The following is an 18,635-nucleotide window of genomic DNA, read 5'->3' on the forward strand; positions in this document are numbered from 1 at the left end:
TTTCCTGTTCTGTTTGGATAAAGTTTTATTGCAATCATTGCTTTCGTTGTAGGAGAAAGGCAAAAGCAAAAAGGTAGAACATGAAGCAGTTTTACAAAAAAAAACTTGCATTTATATAGCTTTTTTAATGTTCAGAAAATGTCCCATGTCACTTCACATTGATCTTACATTTGAACAGCATGGTGACACAGTGCTTAGCACTGGGATTGATTCCAAGCTTGGGTCACGGTCTGTGTGGAGAGTGCACGTTCGCCCTGTGCCTGCATGGGTTTCCTTCGGGTGCTCCGGTTTCCTCCCACAGTCCGAAAGACGTGCAGGTTAGGTGCAGTGGCTAAGTTAACTTCTCCCTCAGTGTACGGAACAGGTGTCGTCGGAGTGTGGTGACCAGGGGATTTTCACAATAATTTCATTGCAGTGTTAATGTAAGCCTACTTGTGACACGAGAAACTGGATCCTGCACGTTTTTTAACCAGACACACAACTGATCACCCAGGTGAGTTTTTGACCAGACACACAGCTGATCAAACACAGAAAAAAGGCTGGAAAATCTCAGCAGATCTGACAGCATCTGTGGAGAGAGTGGAGCCAACGTTCCGAGTCTGGATGATCCTTGGTCAGAGCGTTGCTCATGCACCTGATCTCACAGGTGAGTCACCAAGCCGCTCCAGAGGTCCTGGACTACAAATCCCAGAATTCCCGCTGATGCGCATGCGTGTTCATTCGGTATGCGTGAGACGCAGGAGGTCTGGAATGCGATCGATCCAAACTGAGAATGTAGGGTGAACAGATTAGCAAGTTGTTCGACCCGAGATAGATTACACTGAAAAAGACACGCTCCAAACACATATAGAATAATGAAATATAACATTTTATGTTTTTAGTGTTTTGAGGGATATTTATGTCAAGTGTACTTTGTGATGATATTGGTTGATGTTACTGTTTCCCCCCCCCCCCCCGTGCCTGGTGGTGGAGTGGGCGGACCCGGAGCTGCGCGCGCAGCGGTGGTCGGTTGGCTGGGCCGGGCGCGAGAGGGTGCCGAGGGAAGTGTGTGTGTGTGGCCGGCCCTATGAGAGCGGCCAGTCTGCGGGCTTCCGATAGGGAGATGCCCACGAACCGGGACAGCATGATGTCCTACACAGCGGAGAATCACCACCAGGTCCGGATGAAAGCCTATTACAAAGGGTAAGAGTTGGAGGCACGGCCGGGTTTGGGGGGGGGGGGGGGGGGAGTAGGCACGGAGCCCCGGAGCGGGTTGGAGGGGGGGCTCCCTGAGTGGGGCCTGGGCGCGGTGTGAGGGGGCTCGGTTGTACTGTGGATGCGGGCGGGCGGTGCTAGGATCCGAGATTATGAGGGGGAGGATCACCCTGCACCAGAGCAACAGCCTGGGAGGGCTTTGAGGAAAGGTAGGTGCTCGCCTCCATTCACCTGGCCAACCTCGGGCTGCCCCAGAGCCGGGAAAGTAAGTCCCTCACTGAGGATTGTGACTGTTCTGTAGGAGATGTGAGAGCCAAATTGCACACAGCATGCTCCCAGCAACTACCGATGGGATAATGTCCACATAATTGGGTTTTAATTATGTTGATTGCGGGTTAGCTGTTGGCCGGGACGGTAGGCAAAACTCCCCTGCTTTTGTTCGAGTGTTGTGAGACTTTTTATTGTTCGAGTGGCCAAGGGATCTTTTATATCCACCCGAGAGGGCAGGCAGTTGGGTTACTTTGTCATCTGAAAGGTGCTAGTTAGGGCTGCACTGGCAGTGTCGACTTAGATTGTGTGCTCAGGCCCTTTGGAGTGGGACTTGAAGCCAAAACTGCAGACTGAGGCAAGAGTGCCCTTTGAATCACAGCTGATACAACAAAGGGAACAACGTTTTGTTTTTTGTGCGGTGTCAACCTTGACTCGAGATAATTGACCTATTGCAGGAATCCTTACCTTGTCAGCCAAATAATAATGGTCTTTTAGTCACCTCAGACAGTATTGCAGAGGATTTTGTAATAAATTAGAATCATAGCACCTCTATAGTGCAGAAGGAGACCATTCAGCTCATCAAATCTGCACCGACAGCAATCCCACCCAAGCCATATCTCGGATTGTGGGCGGCATGGTGGAACAGTGGTTAGCACTGCTGTCTCACAGCGCCAGGGACCCGGGTTCGATTCCCAGCTTGGGTCACTGTCTGTGTGGAGTCTGCACGTTTTCCCCGTGTCTGCGTGGGTTTCATCCGGATGCTCCGGTTTTCTCCCACAGTCTGAAAAACGTGCTGGTTAGGTGCATTGGCCGTGCTAAATTCTCCCTCAGTGTACCCGAACAGGTGCTGCAGTGTGTCCACTAGAGGATTTTCACAGTAACTTCATTGCAGTGTTAATGTAAGCCTACTTGTGATACTAATAATAAACTTAAATAAACTTTACACTATTTGCCCTACTCATCCCCTTGACACTAAGGGGCAATTTTAGCCTGGTCAGTCCACCTAACCTGCACATCTTTGGACTGTGGGAGGAAACCAGAGCACCTGGAGGAAGCCCACACAGTCACGGGGAGAACATGCAAACTCCACACTGAGTCACCTGAGGCTGGAATTGAGCCCATGTCCCTGGCGCTGTGAGGCAACAGTGTTTACCACTATGCCGTCCCAGTTAGTTGTTACATTATATTTGTTTATTAGTTCCTTCATGTCTAGAGTTTTCCTAAAAGCAGCGAATAATCTCAATAGGTTGGGCTGAACCGAGTTTACATTTGAAGAGAAGCAGTCATATTCTCCTCAGTGCCCTGGTGACCATCCTTTTGTGATGTGGAGATGCCGGCGTTGGACTGGGGTAAACACAGTAAGAAGATCATCTTACTGTGACCATCCTTTCAGCAGCCTTGCTGAAACAGATGCTCTCATCAATTACAAAAACAGAACATCCTGGAAAATCTCAGGTCTGACAGCATCTGTCAGACCGGCTGAGATTTTCTAACGTTTTCTGTTTTTGTTTCAGATTCCAGCATCCGCGGTATTTTGTTTTCATAGAATCCCTACAGTGCAGAAGGAGGCCATTCGGCCCATCGAGTCTACACCGACCACAATCCCACCCAGGCCCTACCCCCACATATTTTACCCGCCAATCCACGCATCTCAGGACTCTTAAGGGACAATTTTTAACCTGGCCAATCAACCTAACCCGCACATCTTTGGACTGTGGGAGGAAACCGGAGCACCCGGAGGAAACCCACGCAGACACGAGGAGAATGTGCAAACTCCACACAGACAGTGACCCGAGCCGGGAATCGAACCTGGGACCCTGGAGCTGTGAAGCAGCAGTGCTAACCACTGTGCCACTGTGTTTTGATCTCATCAGTTATCCCATTGCTGTTCGTAGGAGTTTGCTGTGTGCAAGTTGGCTCCCAGATTTCTGTACATTACAAAAGTGATTCTCATTCAAAAGAACTTCATTGGCTACACAGCACTTTGCGATATAGAAAAAATCTATTGGCTTGGATTGCAGTGTCATTTGATATATTGCCAATAACTGATCATTCTTTAATCACCCAAATTCAATTGGGCAACTTAATTTGTTTTTGTTTTTAAGTGTTTAAGTGTTAAGAGCATATTTTTGGAAGTTTGTGTTTGAGCATAGTGGACTAAGTGGGAAAAGCTGACCTGGGTTTGACATCTGTCAATTGCTTTAACATATTAGCGAATCTGCTGTGGTGGTGGTGTTAATGGTGATCGGAGGACATGTAGTTTCATAACAGTAGGAGTGTTATCAACAAAATGGGATTTGTTAGATGCAACATTAAATTGTTAGTACATACATTATATGATAACTTGCATTTATACAACACCACAACATAGCAAAGTATCTTGCATTGCTGCACAGAGACAGGACTGAAAAGTATCGACACTATCAAAATTAGTATGGATACACGTTTGGTATGCAGAGAAACTGAGGATCATTTTGTGCTGAATTGGACATTCTGTTATTGGAAATCAATCAAATCATTTAGTTTGCTGCAGTTTTGTCCTTGAAATGCTGTCAGGATTTCACATAATTTTGTGATAGCATGACTTTATCCTCTGAGCAAAGTTGTTTCCAGGCAAACTGAAATTAAATCAAGTCACGAGTACAAAAACAAAGAGCTGTCTACCACAATGAAGGATAGAGATAATTAAATATTATGAAAAGGATGGACAACATACGTCTCAGTTTTTCTCGAGTGGGTCCAGTATGACCCCTGTGATCTTAAGCCAGCTTTATTGTGGTCATTAAATTTTTTAATTGGTTCTGTGAAATTTTCACACTGTGTCCATCTCACCTATGGAAAAACAAATCCTGACTCTTTTATGACCCATCATATTTGGATAATGTCTAGAGACAGTATGCTTTGTGCTAGTTGTTACAAAGCACTACTGATGACGAAGACCCGAGATTTGATCTTCAGTTTTTGCCTGGTAGATGTGATATAGTTAAGCTTAGTGTTACTTTATTAAGGGAGGAGAAAATCAGTAAGATTTTTGCTGGGCATCATCATTCTGAGACAATTTAAAGACTGTGTTGGATTTCAGGTGAGGACAGGATAAGACTTGACTGTCATTATATGAAAACTGGCAACTCTGTCTCCACATGAATGTGTTGTTGCGTTACCAGAAATTGAGTAGGACTGTAACTAAAAATATATTTTGAGTCTGCATTGTATTTTCTTCTTCTTTTGAATTAATGGCCACTTCTTAACCAGGATAATCCCCCAATAGATGATTTGAAACGGATACTGTACATTTTTAAAGGAACCAAGTGCTGATTGAAGTATTGATGCAATTCAAGGAACTTTGTAATACCTGCATTCCTTTGGGTAGCATCTATCTAAGTATATATATTGCCCTCTTGAAGCACAAAAAGTTAGTGCACAAGTGCAAAAAGCAATCAAAAGGCTTCATTAAAATATATCTCAAGGAAACTGGAATTTCAGCATGAGGAAGTGATTCTTACAGAGCCTTAGTCAGACCTCATTTGAGATACTGAGTTCAGTTTTGACCACAGAATCCCAGGAAAGATTAATTGACCTTGGAAACTGATAGAATGATACCAGGAACAGGAGTAGGCCATTCAGCCCCTTGATTGTTTTGTGCCATTCAGTTAGAGCATGGCTGATTTGTATAACTTTGACCTGTAACTTAACCTCAGTTGTGTGCCCCTCAAAATGTTGCCCACCATGACCAAAAGGGTTATGTTGTGAGGAGAGGTTGTATAATCCTGGCTTGTGTTTATATGTTAACCGTAATCTAATTGAGGTATTTGAAAGAACAAAGGGATTTGATAAAGTCATTTGATTTGATTTATTATTGTCACATGCATTAGTTTTCAGTGAAAAATATTGTTTCTTGCGTGCTATACAGACAAAGCTTACTGTTCATAGAGAAGGAAACGAGAGAGTGCAGAATGTAGTGTTGCAGTCATCGCTAGGGTGTAGAGAAAGATCAACTTAATGCGAGGTAGATCCATTCAAAAGTCTGATGGCAGCAGGGAAGAAGCTGTCCTTGAGTCGGTTAGTACATGACCTCAGACTTTTGTATCTTTTTCCTGACGGAAGAAGGTGGAAGAGAGAATGTCCGGGTGCGTGAGGTCCTTAATTATACTGGCTGCTTTGCTGAGACGGGAAATGTAGATAGAGTCAATGACTGGGAGGCTGGTTTGCGTGATGGATTGGGCTACATTCACGACCTTTTGTAGTTTCTTGCGTTCCCTAATCATATTTGAATGATTTATTCTGGTTGGGGAATATAGGAGAATAGTTCATCTTAAAATTAGAACAAAGCTCTTTTGGAGTGAAATTATGAAGGACTTTTCACAATCATAGAAATCTGGAAATTGAACCTTGTAATGGCTGTAAATATAATAATTGAAATTTTCAAGACCAAGAATAGTTTTTTTTGGGAATGATATGGAACAAAGACAGATTAATGCTATTGATATACAAATAAGTCATGAATTACCAAACAAGAACACTAGCTTAGTGTAGTTACCTCTATGTTGGGGAGAATAAACACAGACTGGGTGACCACTTTGTGGAACACCTTCAGGAACACCTTCAGTCAGCCTGGAAACATGACTCCAACCTTCCCCTTGCTTGCCATTTCAATTCAGCATCTTGATCTCATGCCCATGTGTCCATCCTTGGCCTGCTGCAGTACTCCAGTGAAACTGGAGGAAACTGGTGGAGCAGTTTAGGCACGCTACAGCCCTTGGGACTCGATGTTGAGTTCAACAACTTTAGACTGTGACCTTTCTCCTCCAACTTAATTTTTTTCATATATCCCAAACATTTATTGATCGATGCAAAAACTTTCCTTCACCCTCCCCTACCAGGCCATCTGTCACTTGTTCTTGAATTTTGCTACATCTTTGTTGCAATCTCTCCCAGCTCCCACTGATCAGTGTTCAGGGTGGTCCATCCCCTCTTATATAGTCTATAGTCTTAATATACGTTTTTCTCTCTCTCCAGTTCTGGAGAAGGGTCATGTGGACTTAAAACATTAACTCTGTTCTCTTCCTATGGATGCTGCCCAACCTAAGTTTTTCCAGTTTTTTTTGTTTTTGTTTCAGATTCCAGCATCAGCAGTATTGCTTTTACTAACAGTAGCATAGTGTTTTGTTTACTGGGCTAGAATTCCAGAGACTTGGGCTAAGAACCCAGAGATATGAGTTTGAATCCCAGCTGAGGAATTTATACTCAGTTATATTCTAATTCTTGATTTATTTAATTATTGGGCAGTTCCTGGATTGTCGTAACATACCCATCTTGTTTATTACCTGTTGTACAAACATATAGAATAAGAGCGAAAGGAGGCCATTCAGCCCCTTGAGCCTGCTCCACCATTCGATGGAATCAAGGCTAATCTATTTGTGTTTTGAATTCCACATTCCCATCTACCATCTTTGATTCCCTTGCCTAATAAATCTATCTACCTCTGCCTTAAAAAGCTCAATAATCCTGTCTGCATTGATTCTCTTGCCTAATAAGAATCTACCTACCTCTGTCTTAAAAAATCTTGATAACCCTATCTCCACTGCCCTCTGAGGCAGATAGTTCCAAAGTCTCTCAACCCTCTAGGAGAAAAATATTCTCCTTCTCTGTCCTATAAGGGAGACCTCTAATTTTACATTAGTGCCCTCTAGTCTGGACTCCCCCACAAGAGGGACCATCCTTTCTATGTCCCTTAGTGATGGAAATCTGTTAACTATCTTTGGTCCATAGGTGAATCTGGACCTGCAGCGATGTGGTTGACCGTTAACTGCCCTCTGAAATGGACTAGCAAGCCAGTCAGTCAGAAAATCAAGAAAGCAGCTCACAATCACCTTCTCGAGGGCAACTAGGGATGGCAATACTGAATGAAAATGATAAATCTGATCTAATGGTGAACTAGTCCTTTAAAGCGGAATTGGTCTCCCTCTACCCAGATCTTGACCAATACCATTTTACAGTAATATTTCAGGAAGTTGAATTGTAAATTTACATCTGGTGATTATGATTCATTGTCATTTGATAAAAGTTCCACCTGTTTCCTTTTAAAAAAACATATTGAAGATCAGACAGAGCTTTAGGAATGTAAGTGGAATGTTAAAGCTCCTGTATGTCTCTTTGAGTAAACATTCTTAAGAGAAATATGTATGTGGCAGCAGAGGTAGGCCGACACTTCACATAGCTGGTTAACAAGCCTTTATTTTCAGAAGTGAGGGCTGATGTTGGTAAATATCACCACAGCTGAGACTCATGATTTCCCCTGTATTGTAAACAGATTATAGAAAATCAAAAACAAATACTATAATAAAATATAGCGTGGTTTGTACATGGATAGACTTAAGTTAGCCTTGTGCAAACTTAGGGTCATTTTATTCATTGTGCTTTGAAGCTGAGATTCTCGTCAAAGTTGACAAAAACTATATTATTCAGGAGAATGAAAGTATGCTGTTTATATAATTATTTGAATTTTATCATAGTATAATTTGTGAGGATGTGCTGCCCTTGTCAGCCAATATCTCCATAACATTTATGATGTATCAATTGGGACAAACACATATGCTTATAGGGTAGGGCCAATATTCCCAATTATGATCACTCCACCGTTGGAGCCTTTAGTTGCCTAGGTCTCAAGCTCTAGAATTTCTTCCCTACATTTCTCTGCTTCTCCACCTTTAAGACATTCCTTAAACTTTATCCCTGTGATTAAGCTTTTTGGTCATCTGACATATCTCCTTACGTCGCTCAGTGTCCTACTTTGTTTTATAATGTTCCTATGGTGTGCCTTAGGATGTTTCATTATGTTAAGGGCGTGATATAGACACAATTGTTACATTTGAAGGGGATAAGTTCAACAGGATCAACAGATATACGTTAGTGAGTGACTAGTAATTTACTGAAACAAGGGAAGCAAATATTGTTGATTCATTCAAATTCAAATATTTTGGAGTGTTGTTTGATGAGTAATTTGAGATGTAAAGCAAGTGTTGCATGCTCAGAACGAACAGTTAACTTTGGAGCGAAAATTGCTGAAGTTTTCCACCACTATGGGGCTTTCCTTGATTCCTGTTTGTTCGTCTCCTGTTATAGACAAGCTAATGGACGTTGATTGCCATGACGGGTAAAGAGTTCCATTATTTTATTATATGGCTATCGGAATAGTAGAAGGCAAACAAGATGGACCCTTTTCTACTGTTTCGCATGTTCTTGTGTTAAGTAATTAAACAGGCTAATGGAATGCTACCATTTGTATCCAGAGGAATAGAATATAAGCCCCTGGTTAGATCAAGTACTGTAAGCAGTTCTGGGCACCATACTTCAGGCGTGATATATTAACCTTGAAGAGATTGCAGCATGGATTTACTAGAATGGCACCTGGGCTACAAGGAGAGGTTAAGGAGACTAGGATTGTATTCCCTGGAAATTGTAAGAATGAGGTAAAATTTTATTGAGGTTTTCACAATATTAAAACAGTTAGGAAATCTGGAAGACAGATTTTGCTGGGTGGGGAGCCTATTACCGGGGGCATAGTCTACAAATTAGAGCCAGACCCTTTCCGGAGTAAAATTAGCAAACACTTTGACTTTGCTGACCAACGATATTGAGATAATAATGAATTATGTCGCAGATCAGCCATGATCACATTTGAGTGGCAGAATAGATTTGGGAGCCTCCTGTTCCTGTAAATACCATATATACACCCTTGATTCGTAGTTCATTTTTTTGTTGGTATTTACTAAAGGATGAATTCTGGCCTAAATTACCGATAGCTCCCAGTTTCTTCATGAATTGTGGTCGACTATAAAAGATGAACAGATGGGTACAACTTTAGTTTGTACATTGCAACTAAGTAAGCTACTGAGTTGTCTAGGATTGGTGAGAAGAAAGCCCCTGAGCAGTTTATAAGTCTTGAAATCCTATTGTGGACTTGATTGTATAATCTAGGCTGACATCAGTGGAATACTGAGAAAATGCTGCATTGTCAGAGCCTTTTGATGAGATATTTGCCATTTCAGATGGATGTTAAAAGGTTCCATGGTAGTGTTCAAAAATGAGCAGGGTGTTCTTCCAGTACCCTGGCAAACATTTCTCCACTGATTAAAACTACTAGAAAAGTGGAATATTTGATCCATTTATTTGCTGTTTGGGACCTTGCTTTTTGCCTGTCGTGTTGTTGTAAAGCCTGTGTGGTTTCATGGAATCAAATTTATTACCAAGAAGGAGGCCATTTGGCTTATGGAGTCTTCGCTGGTTCTCCGTGGGGCAATCCATTTGGTTCAGTGAAGTCTATATTGCTTCCCTTTGTTACATCCGTGAAAATGCATCACCTCATACTTCTATGTATTAAATTCTATCTGCTACTCATCAGCCCATTCTGCTAGCCTATGTCCTGTTGCTGTCGATTAGTATCATCCTCACTGTTACTGCTTCTGCAAGTTTGTTATCATCAAATTTTGAAATTTTACACCTTGTTCCTATATGCAAGTCATTTATTTTAAAAAAGTGACTGTTGAGGAACTTTGCTGTCTACCATCCTCTGAAAAATAACTATTTAATATGACTCGGTGTTTTCTGTCCTTAAGCAGCTTTTTTTAATCCAAGTTGATACTTGTAGAATAAAGGCTTAACCCAAAAAGAACATACTGAGCATGTGCAAAAGAAGCTAGTGATGTCACTCACTGAGAGCAGATTGCTGAGTAGCGTCTCAAAAGTTGTCTCTGTCATGGTCCTGTGTCTCTGTCGTAGCCTTAGCTAACCTTTGTAAATAGTTTGCATGCAAATAAATGTTTTTTGAAACATCTAGCCTTCAGCTAGATCTCTTTTAGAGTATGAAGCTAACAAATCCTGAGATCAAATCACGATAACAGAAACAATATTGTTAACCAGCCTTTGAGGTGGGGCAGCAAAGTGGCACAGTGCCAGGGACCTGGGTTCGATTCCCGGTTTTGGTCACTGACTGTGTAGAGTCCGCACGTTCTCCCTGTGTCTGCATGAGTTTCCTCCGGGTGCTCTGGATTCCTCCCACAGTCCGAACGATGGGCTGGTTAAGTGCATTGGCCATGCTAAATTCTCCCTCAGGCGCCAAAGTGTGGTGACTAGGGGATTTTCACAGTAACTTCATTGCAGTGTTAATGTAAGCCTACTTGTGAAACTAATAAATAAACTTTAAAACTTTGTAAACTGAGTTTTTTTGAGTCCATCTGCACAACATTCATTGCATCCTCTTCACAAACTTTCTCTATTATCAAAAATTCAATCTAAAGAAGATGCATCGTAAATGTAAATTGAATTTTAGGAATATGGGAAATTACCCAAATGCATGGAACCTGAGAATGATGAGAACGAAGGCAGAATAAAACATTTAAAAACAGAATAAGTTTGACCATTTTGAAAGAAGTGGCAAATTTAGGATTCCTGAAACAGCACCGATATCCTCCCAGGGGTGTAAATGGTTATCATTATTCTTGCGATTTTTGACACATGGCACTCATTGTTGACATGGCATTTAGTGGTTGAGTTGTACTTGTCTCAGCCAGATAAGCAAGATTTTTCCTTTACTGCTTCATGAAATATGTGCTCACTCTTTTCGTTTTTGTATGTTTTGTGTTACATTTCGCTCTCGTGGACACATTGTGAAGACAGCTCAGTAAAATCGCTGCGAAAAGGCAGGCCTAGAAAATCTAGTCTATATTGAAAATTTTGGGAATGCTGTTAAACTCCTGAACTTCTCATTTCCATTTGGCATAGCTGATTTTTTTAATGATATATAAATTATTTACCTTTGACTTGCATGTTTCTGTTATTTTGCTCGACAAGTGGTAAATGTGGGGTCACTTTTAACATTTAAGAAAAACTTGGACGGGTTCATGGATGAGAGGGGTGTGGAGGGATATGGTCCAAGTGCAGGTCAGTGGGACTCGGCATAAAATGGTTCGGCACAGACAAGAAGGGCCAAAAGGCCTGTTTCTGAGCTGTAATTTTCTATTGTTCTATGGTTCTAATGATTATTTGTTAAAATTGTTTTTAAAAAATTTAATATTGGCTGGAAAAGATTCATTTTATATTCATGACAGTTATTATTTTGTCATCCAGTTATTGTTTTTGCTACTTCTATAGCTTGTTTAACCTGCAAAGCTCCTTTGTTGCTAAATAGCGCAATAGCCGAATTCTGTGTGTTCCTCTTCTGTTAATTATACTAGATGGATTTATCACTTAAAAGAAATCCCAGTTGAGATAGGCTAAAGTATTATAAATAGTAAAAACCTAATGTGACTACACCACATTGAGGCTGTTGGTAATTTTTAGGCAGCTACCCCTTTTACTTTGTCCCTCGGTTTATTTGATTTGCCAAAAAGATTGGCAGGCATGACACTCTACACACACCCTGGTTGATCTTGTGTTTCTGACAGTTTTGCATTGCAAATTCCTCTCTTTTAGTTGAATTACAGGCTGTACCTGAAAGAAAATCCAAGTGAAGAGGTGGTGTGTTGGAAAAGTGAGACCGGTTTCGGTGTGATTTTCTAAGAGAGAGTGAGCCCATTTTAAATGAGTTGAGTTATATTCAACCTGAAAAATGGAATGGAATATTTTAGCAGTTTTATGCTCACATGAGTAAAATGCTTGCTATTAGCTTGTCCACCGTGTAGTTTAGTGTTGTAATCAGGCTGATCATATTCTTTTGAAGTTGTAACTGCTTACTCTTTAGTTATTTCAGATGATCATTGATCATTTTTGCACATTTTCTGATTTCAATCAACTATTGTCTTGACACTCTATCAAATGCTGAGCAATTCCAGCATCTCGTGTGACTTTCTCCTATTTCCAGCATATTTTTCAGTCATTTGTGGGACATGCTGGCCAGCATTTATTGCCCATCCCTAGTTGCCCTTGAGAAGGTGGTGGTGGTGAGTTGCCTTCTTGAATCGCTGCAGTCCGTGCGCTGTGGGTCCCACAATGCCGTTAGGGAGGGAATTCCAGGATTTTGACCCAGCGACTGCGAAGGAACGACGAAATACTTCCAAGTCAGACCGGTGAATGGCTTGGAGGGGAGCTTGCAGGCAGGGGTGTTCCCATGTACCTCTTGCCCTTGTCCTTCTAAATAGTTGTGGGTTTGGAAGGTGCTGTCTAAGAATCTTGTAGAATTTCTGCAGTGCATCTTATAGATAGTGCACACTGCTGCTTCTGAGCGTTGGTGCTGGAGGGAGTGGATGTTTGCATTAATGAGAGATTTAAATACATAATTCTGTGAAAGTGTAGGCAGTCAAAAGGCAAAGACATTTTTTAGGGCATAAAGTATAAGAGTAAAGAAATTATAATGGAATAGTCTGAAAAATTAATTCCATCTCGTTAGCAGCTTATATTTGCTGTTGACACTGGGTGATGTTTCCTGCAGAGGTGCCTGTGTGACACATCCTTCCCTCTGGTATACTGAAAGCCAGGGTTGCTGGCTACAGTATTAAAGTCTGCTCCAGGGATGTGGATCATGTGTCATGGTGTGATATCCAGTTTGCACAATATTATGGAGAGTACATTTGTTACTTAGATTGCATGTTTGTTAACTGCAGAGTCGCAACAAATTGAAGTTGTAGAATAAGAGGTGATATAACTGGAGAATGGAATAGTTTCCTATTGTAGCCCCCCCATTGTTACCTGTTGTATGAGCAGCACCCCGTACACCTTGCCTAAGAACAATGTTGCTTGAATTTTTCCATGGGCACTCCCAAATGCAAAAATGTGATACATTCATTTCTTATGTCAGTAATCTGTGAGCTTGCGTTCGGTGTTGTGACCCACACTTGGAAAGTGACAAGTTCTGATCTCGTAAACTAAGTTTTACAAAGAAAGACTTGGCAAGCATTGTGCCAGGCAGAGTTGCATTCAAACCCAGTTCTCAGAGGTGACTGTATTCTCACACTTTTACCTTATTTCCTGCAGACTCAGAGGTCTTTAATTGCAGAACGTTTGCAACATTCCAAAGTCAGGAGCATGAATCACTCTGATCTGTACTGTGGTGAATCAATGCTGACTGATCACTTAGGTGTGGATTGGGAGCTGTTAGTTTCGGGTGAATAATGCTTTTGACTCCATAAAATTTGTGAACAGGGTTCATGTTAATTCTCATTGTATGAGTAAAATGCACCTGCTGTATTTTTGGGAGAATCATCATTTTGTCATGATCCAAATTTTCATGTTGACTTTTTGAGAACTCTCAGATATCGATTCCAGTTTAAAACATACGACGTTTCATAGAAGATCATAGAAGATCATAGAAACCCTACAGTGCAGAAGGAGGCCATTCGGCCCATCGAGTCTGCACCGACCACAATCCCACCCAGGCCCTACCCCCACATATTTACCCACTAATCCCTCTAACCTACACATTTTTTTTTAGGATTCTAAGGGGCAATTTTAAACCTGGCCAATCAACCTAACCCGCACATCTTTGGACTGTGGGAGGAAACCGGAGCACCCGGAGGAAACCCACGCAGACACGAGGAGAATGTGCAAACTCCACACAGACAGTGACCTGAGCCGGGAATCGAACCAGGGACCCTGGAGCTGTGAAGCAGCAATGCTAACCACTGTGCCACCGTGCTGCCCCATTTCATTTTTGGCATTTATACTCGCATATAAAGCACGCTTTTCCATCAGTCAGTGAAACTAATGCATTACTTACACAACTACTTGGAATGTAAAAAACACCACAATAGTGTTAGCAATTAATTTTGAAATGATGATTTTGCCTTACACCCTGAAAATCTGTAATTGTCATTTAGACTTATCAATTATAATGCCAATAATCAGATACCCCATTAAAATTGAATGACAAATGCAGTGCAACAATGATCATAGAATCCGTACAGTGCAGAAGGAGACCATTCGGACTATTGAGTCTGCATCGACTCTTCAACATAGCGTCTTCCCCAGGCCCAACTGCCCCCCCCTGTTAAGACAATTACTCATTAAGGCTGAATCCAAGATCACTTGACTCATTGCTGTCATGGCCAGGCTTTAGCAGCCTCCGGTTGACACTTCCTCAAAAAGGTCAATTGAAGTCCGTCGAAATCATGGCTCTGAAGGTGAAGGTAAATGAGTTGACGGCACAAATCATTGCGAACGAGTATGATTTGGTGGCCATTACAGAGACATGGTTGTAGGATGGTCACGACTGGGAGTTAAATATCCAGGAGTATCAGACTGTTTGGAGGGACCGACAGGAAGGTAATGGAGGTGGTGTAGTTCTGATATTTAAGGATGACATCAGGGCGGTAGTGAGAGATGATATAGGTTCCATGGAAAAAAAGGTTGAATCCATTTGGGTGGAAATTAGAAATAGTAAGGAGAAAAAGTCACTGATAGGCATAGTCTATAGGCCACCAAATAATGAAATCATGGTGGGGCGAGAAATAAACAAAGAAATAACTGATGCATGTAAAAATGGTACAGCAATTATCATGGGGGATTTTAATCTACATATCAATTGGTCAAACCAGGTCGGTCAAGGCAGCCTTGAGGAGGAGTTCATAGAATGAATCCGTGATAGCTTCCTTGAACAGTATATAATGGAACCTCTGAGGGAGCAAGCTATCCTCGACCTGGTCCTGTGTTATGAGGCAGGAATAATTAATGATCTTGCCGATAGGGATCCTCTCAGAAGAAGCGATCACAGTATGGTTGAATTTAAAATACAGATGGAGTGTGGGAAGGTAAAATCCAATACCAGTGTCTTGTACTTAAACAAAGGAGACTACAAAGGGATGAAGGAGACGTCAGCTAAGTAGACTGGGACAATTGAGGAACAGTGGAGGACTTTCAAAGCGATCTTTCACAGTGCTCAGCAAAAGTATATACCAGTGATAAGGAAGGACTGTAGAAAAAGAGATAATCAGCCATGGATCTCTTTCTCCTCCGCATAGTCATTCACCCTCTTCAGATCCACCATTCCATTGTCATGTTTCCGTGGTTTCTCCACTGGCTGCTCCAGGTCCATGTCTCCATCAGCCTCTTCTTTTGACAGTGCTCCTGGTCATCCAACCATCCTTGATGACATTTGTCCTCCCATCAAAGTGGTGTTTCTGTTTATCCAACACTATCTCACTGTTGCAACTGATGAACCAGCGGGTAATCACATCCTGTCAGGCCTTCGGGGATACTGAGAAGGAAGGTGGACTCTAAAAAATTCAGGAAGGGCCTCAACATTTATCACGCAGTTAAGAACCTGGGTGAGGCATGGAATGAGGTCACACAACTAAATGGTGTTTGGAGAAAATTGTGCCCTAAGTTTGTATATGAATTCCAAGGCTTTACAGACATTGTTAAAGAGATGACCAGAAATATTGCTGAAATGTGCAAAAAACTAAAGTTAGATGTTGCACCAGAGGATGTTGATGGTTTGCTGGCAAAGGATTAAGAAGATTCACCCACTGTTGAAGAGACCCCTCCTTGTAAAGTTTTGACAGCAAAAGTGTTGGTTGAATCATTTCAACATTTAGAAGCGCCATGTCCCTGACTGAGGAACATGTCTCCAACATTGAATGCAAACATCATCTCTCTTTCTGTCTCCACATATGCTGTCAGACTGGTACAAGTCAGGTTAGATACTTCAAGGTGTTCCATGAAGCTCGCCTGACCTGTAACATTTTACGTTGAATTTGGCTAGGATGAGCATTAGAGGTTTCACTTCAGGCGTGATTCAACTGACCCACGAGGAGCTTTTGTCAAAAACAAAGTTTAATTAAGACTATTGTTGACGTGTATAGTAAGACAATTAGCAAGAACTTTAACAATTACAAACAAAGAAACACAACAACCACGATAAAGTTTAATTCTTAAGGAAATATCGCTAATGTGTTCCAACCAAGCCCAACATCAATACACAAAACCCTCCAAATAAACACAATATTCAATAGGTTAATGCCCACTTGTTGCAGGAATCCAGCCTCCTGAGTTGAATGCTGAAAATCCCTTATGAAGAAACTCAGAAGAGGTTGTAGTCGAATCTGTTTCCCAAAACACAGCTTCTTTAATGGCAGAGTGGCAGTAAGCCTAGTTTCAGGACCAAACAAAGGGAACAACAGGGAGAGAAAGAGACTGCTTCTTGCTACTAAACTGCTTCAAAAAAAACCTCCCCAAAACGAAACTGAAAGCCCAAAGGAAAAGCCCCCATCACCTGACTGCCACAAATGAATGAAAGCCCTATCACCTGACTGCCAGAGCTTAACTCCACCCCCCACGACATCGCTGAAGCTGTAAGCTGCATGATTTTTAAAAAACCTTTCTTAAAGGTACACTCACATGACAAGACCTGTGTATTTTCAGCATTTTGTATTTTTATTTCAGATTTCTGGCATCTGCAGATTTTGCTTGTGTTGTGTGTATTCCTTTCGCAATCTTTCAATTTGACTGGTTAAATTAACAACATGTGATTAAGATGGAATTGTAAAGTCGAGTGCATGAAATAGAGACGGAAGAATGATTGGATTAAGAGAGGGAAAAAGGCATAAAGGAAAAATTTCTTTTAAAAAATCTAATATATTTAAAATATCCAACCAGAAATAAAACCTGAAGGGATAAAATTCTACACTAGAGGAACTCAGGATGTGAAGATGCTGGGGTTGGACTGGGGTAGGCACAGTAAGAAGTCTCACAACACCAGGTTAAATTCCAACAGGTTTATTTGGTAGCATGAGCTTTCAGAGCGTTGCCCCTTCATCAGGTGAGTGGAGAATTGGGTTCACAAACAGGGCATATATAGACACAAACTCAATTACAAGATAATGGTTGAAATGCGACCATCCAGCCATTATCTTGTAATTGAGTTTGTGTCGATATATGTCCTGTTTGTGAACCCAATTCTCCATTCATCTGATGAAGGAGCAGTGCTCTGAAAGCTCATGCTACCAAATAAACCTGTTGGACTTTAACCTGGTGTTGTGAGACTTCATACAGAGGAGCCCAGTACAGTTCATCTAGTAATGCACCTATGGTTTGAGTAATATTAAACATGTTGCTGTTTTGTGTGTTGTGGGAATTTTGAAATTAAACTAAGCATACTTTGGAGTATGGTGGAGTGTTCTTTGAAAAGCATCAGCTGGAGAATATCCCCACCAAACCTCATATCTTGATAATTATTGTTGCTTTTTATCACAGGCAGAAGCTAGAAATAAAAACAGAAAATATAGAACAATGTTATTTCTTTCCTATGGAGTCTTCTTTCAACTGCTGCCTTTCACAGTTTCTTATGGAGTTTTCACATTCATTTTTAAAAAAAATGAGTTCCTTGGCAGTTGTGTTTTTTTTTTCTTGTGAAGTATCATGAACAAAAATAACATTAGTGTGAATCTTGGAGGAAAGATGCCCCTGTTTTGGAATTAGTTAGAATTTACTTTACAATTTCATAGCATTTGTGTGAAGCAGTATTTGTTTGGTGGCGTTGATTTATTTCTCACTGGTCTTTTATTTATTTCTTTGCTCAGGGACATAATGATCACGCACTTCGATCCCTCCATCACATATGAAAATCTCTGCACTGAGGTTCGTGACATGTGCTGCTTTGATAATGAACAACTCTTCACGATGAAGTGGATTGATGAAGAAGGTACAATTTTCATTGTTTATTTGCTTACTTTGTATGTCAGGCATAAGAAGTCTTTAAGAGGGACTAGAGTAGGAAGAAATGTGTGAATGGTGTGTGACCCTAGCTTGTCTTTTTCAAATCAAGTTTTTCATATTTTCCATTTTTTGCCACTGAATCAGAAGCTTGATGATTATCATGTCAACCTTTATATTTGAGATTGTGAAATGTTTTGCTTATGCAGAAAACAAAAGCATGATAACAATAGGACCAAATGTTACATCACAGTGGGGGAAAAAATCTATCGTCGCATTGCAGTTTGTAGCTGAGTTGGCTTTTAACAGCAGATTTAGAATTCTGTGCCACAGACTTCATCTGGTGATTATCACACATGCCCACTCCTCTCGATCCTAATCTCAGCCTTGCTGTTGTGGGCGAGTGCTGATTAGAATGGTAGGAGAGATAGGTGGAAAAGACACTCAGATCATGTCCTGTAGATGATCACAGCAATATCTTGGCATAGAAGCACATTATTTCTATTAGTTTGGGACAAATAGCTGGTGAA

The 18,635-nt window shown here is 41.2% G+C and overlaps 1 protein-coding gene across 2 annotated transcripts in view; it reads left to right on the forward strand.

Moving 5' to 3' along the window:
* Nucleotides 1-1,012: 1,012 nt before the first annotated feature.
* prkci (protein kinase C, iota) overlaps nt 1,013-18,635 on the forward strand; it is a 107,854-nt gene continuing 90,231 nt past the window's right edge. The window contains exons 1-2 of one of the 2 annotated variants that reach the window (XM_078204700.1): nt 1,013-1,182; nt 17,973-18,094. In XM_078204700.1, the coding sequence (XP_078060826.1) occupies nt 1,067-1,182; nt 17,973-18,094 (238 nt within the window). In that variant the 5' untranslated portion in view covers nt 1,013-1,066. The remainder of the gene's footprint in view (nt 1,183-17,972; nt 18,095-18,635) is intronic. The other variant, XM_078204701.1, reaches the window with a different exon arrangement.

This window comes from Mustelus asterias, chromosome 3 (assembly GCF_964213995.1).
Source record: "Mustelus asterias chromosome 3, sMusAst1.hap1.1, whole genome shotgun sequence".
Classification (NCBI taxonomy): domain Eukaryota; kingdom Metazoa; phylum Chordata; class Chondrichthyes; order Carcharhiniformes; family Triakidae; genus Mustelus; species Mustelus asterias.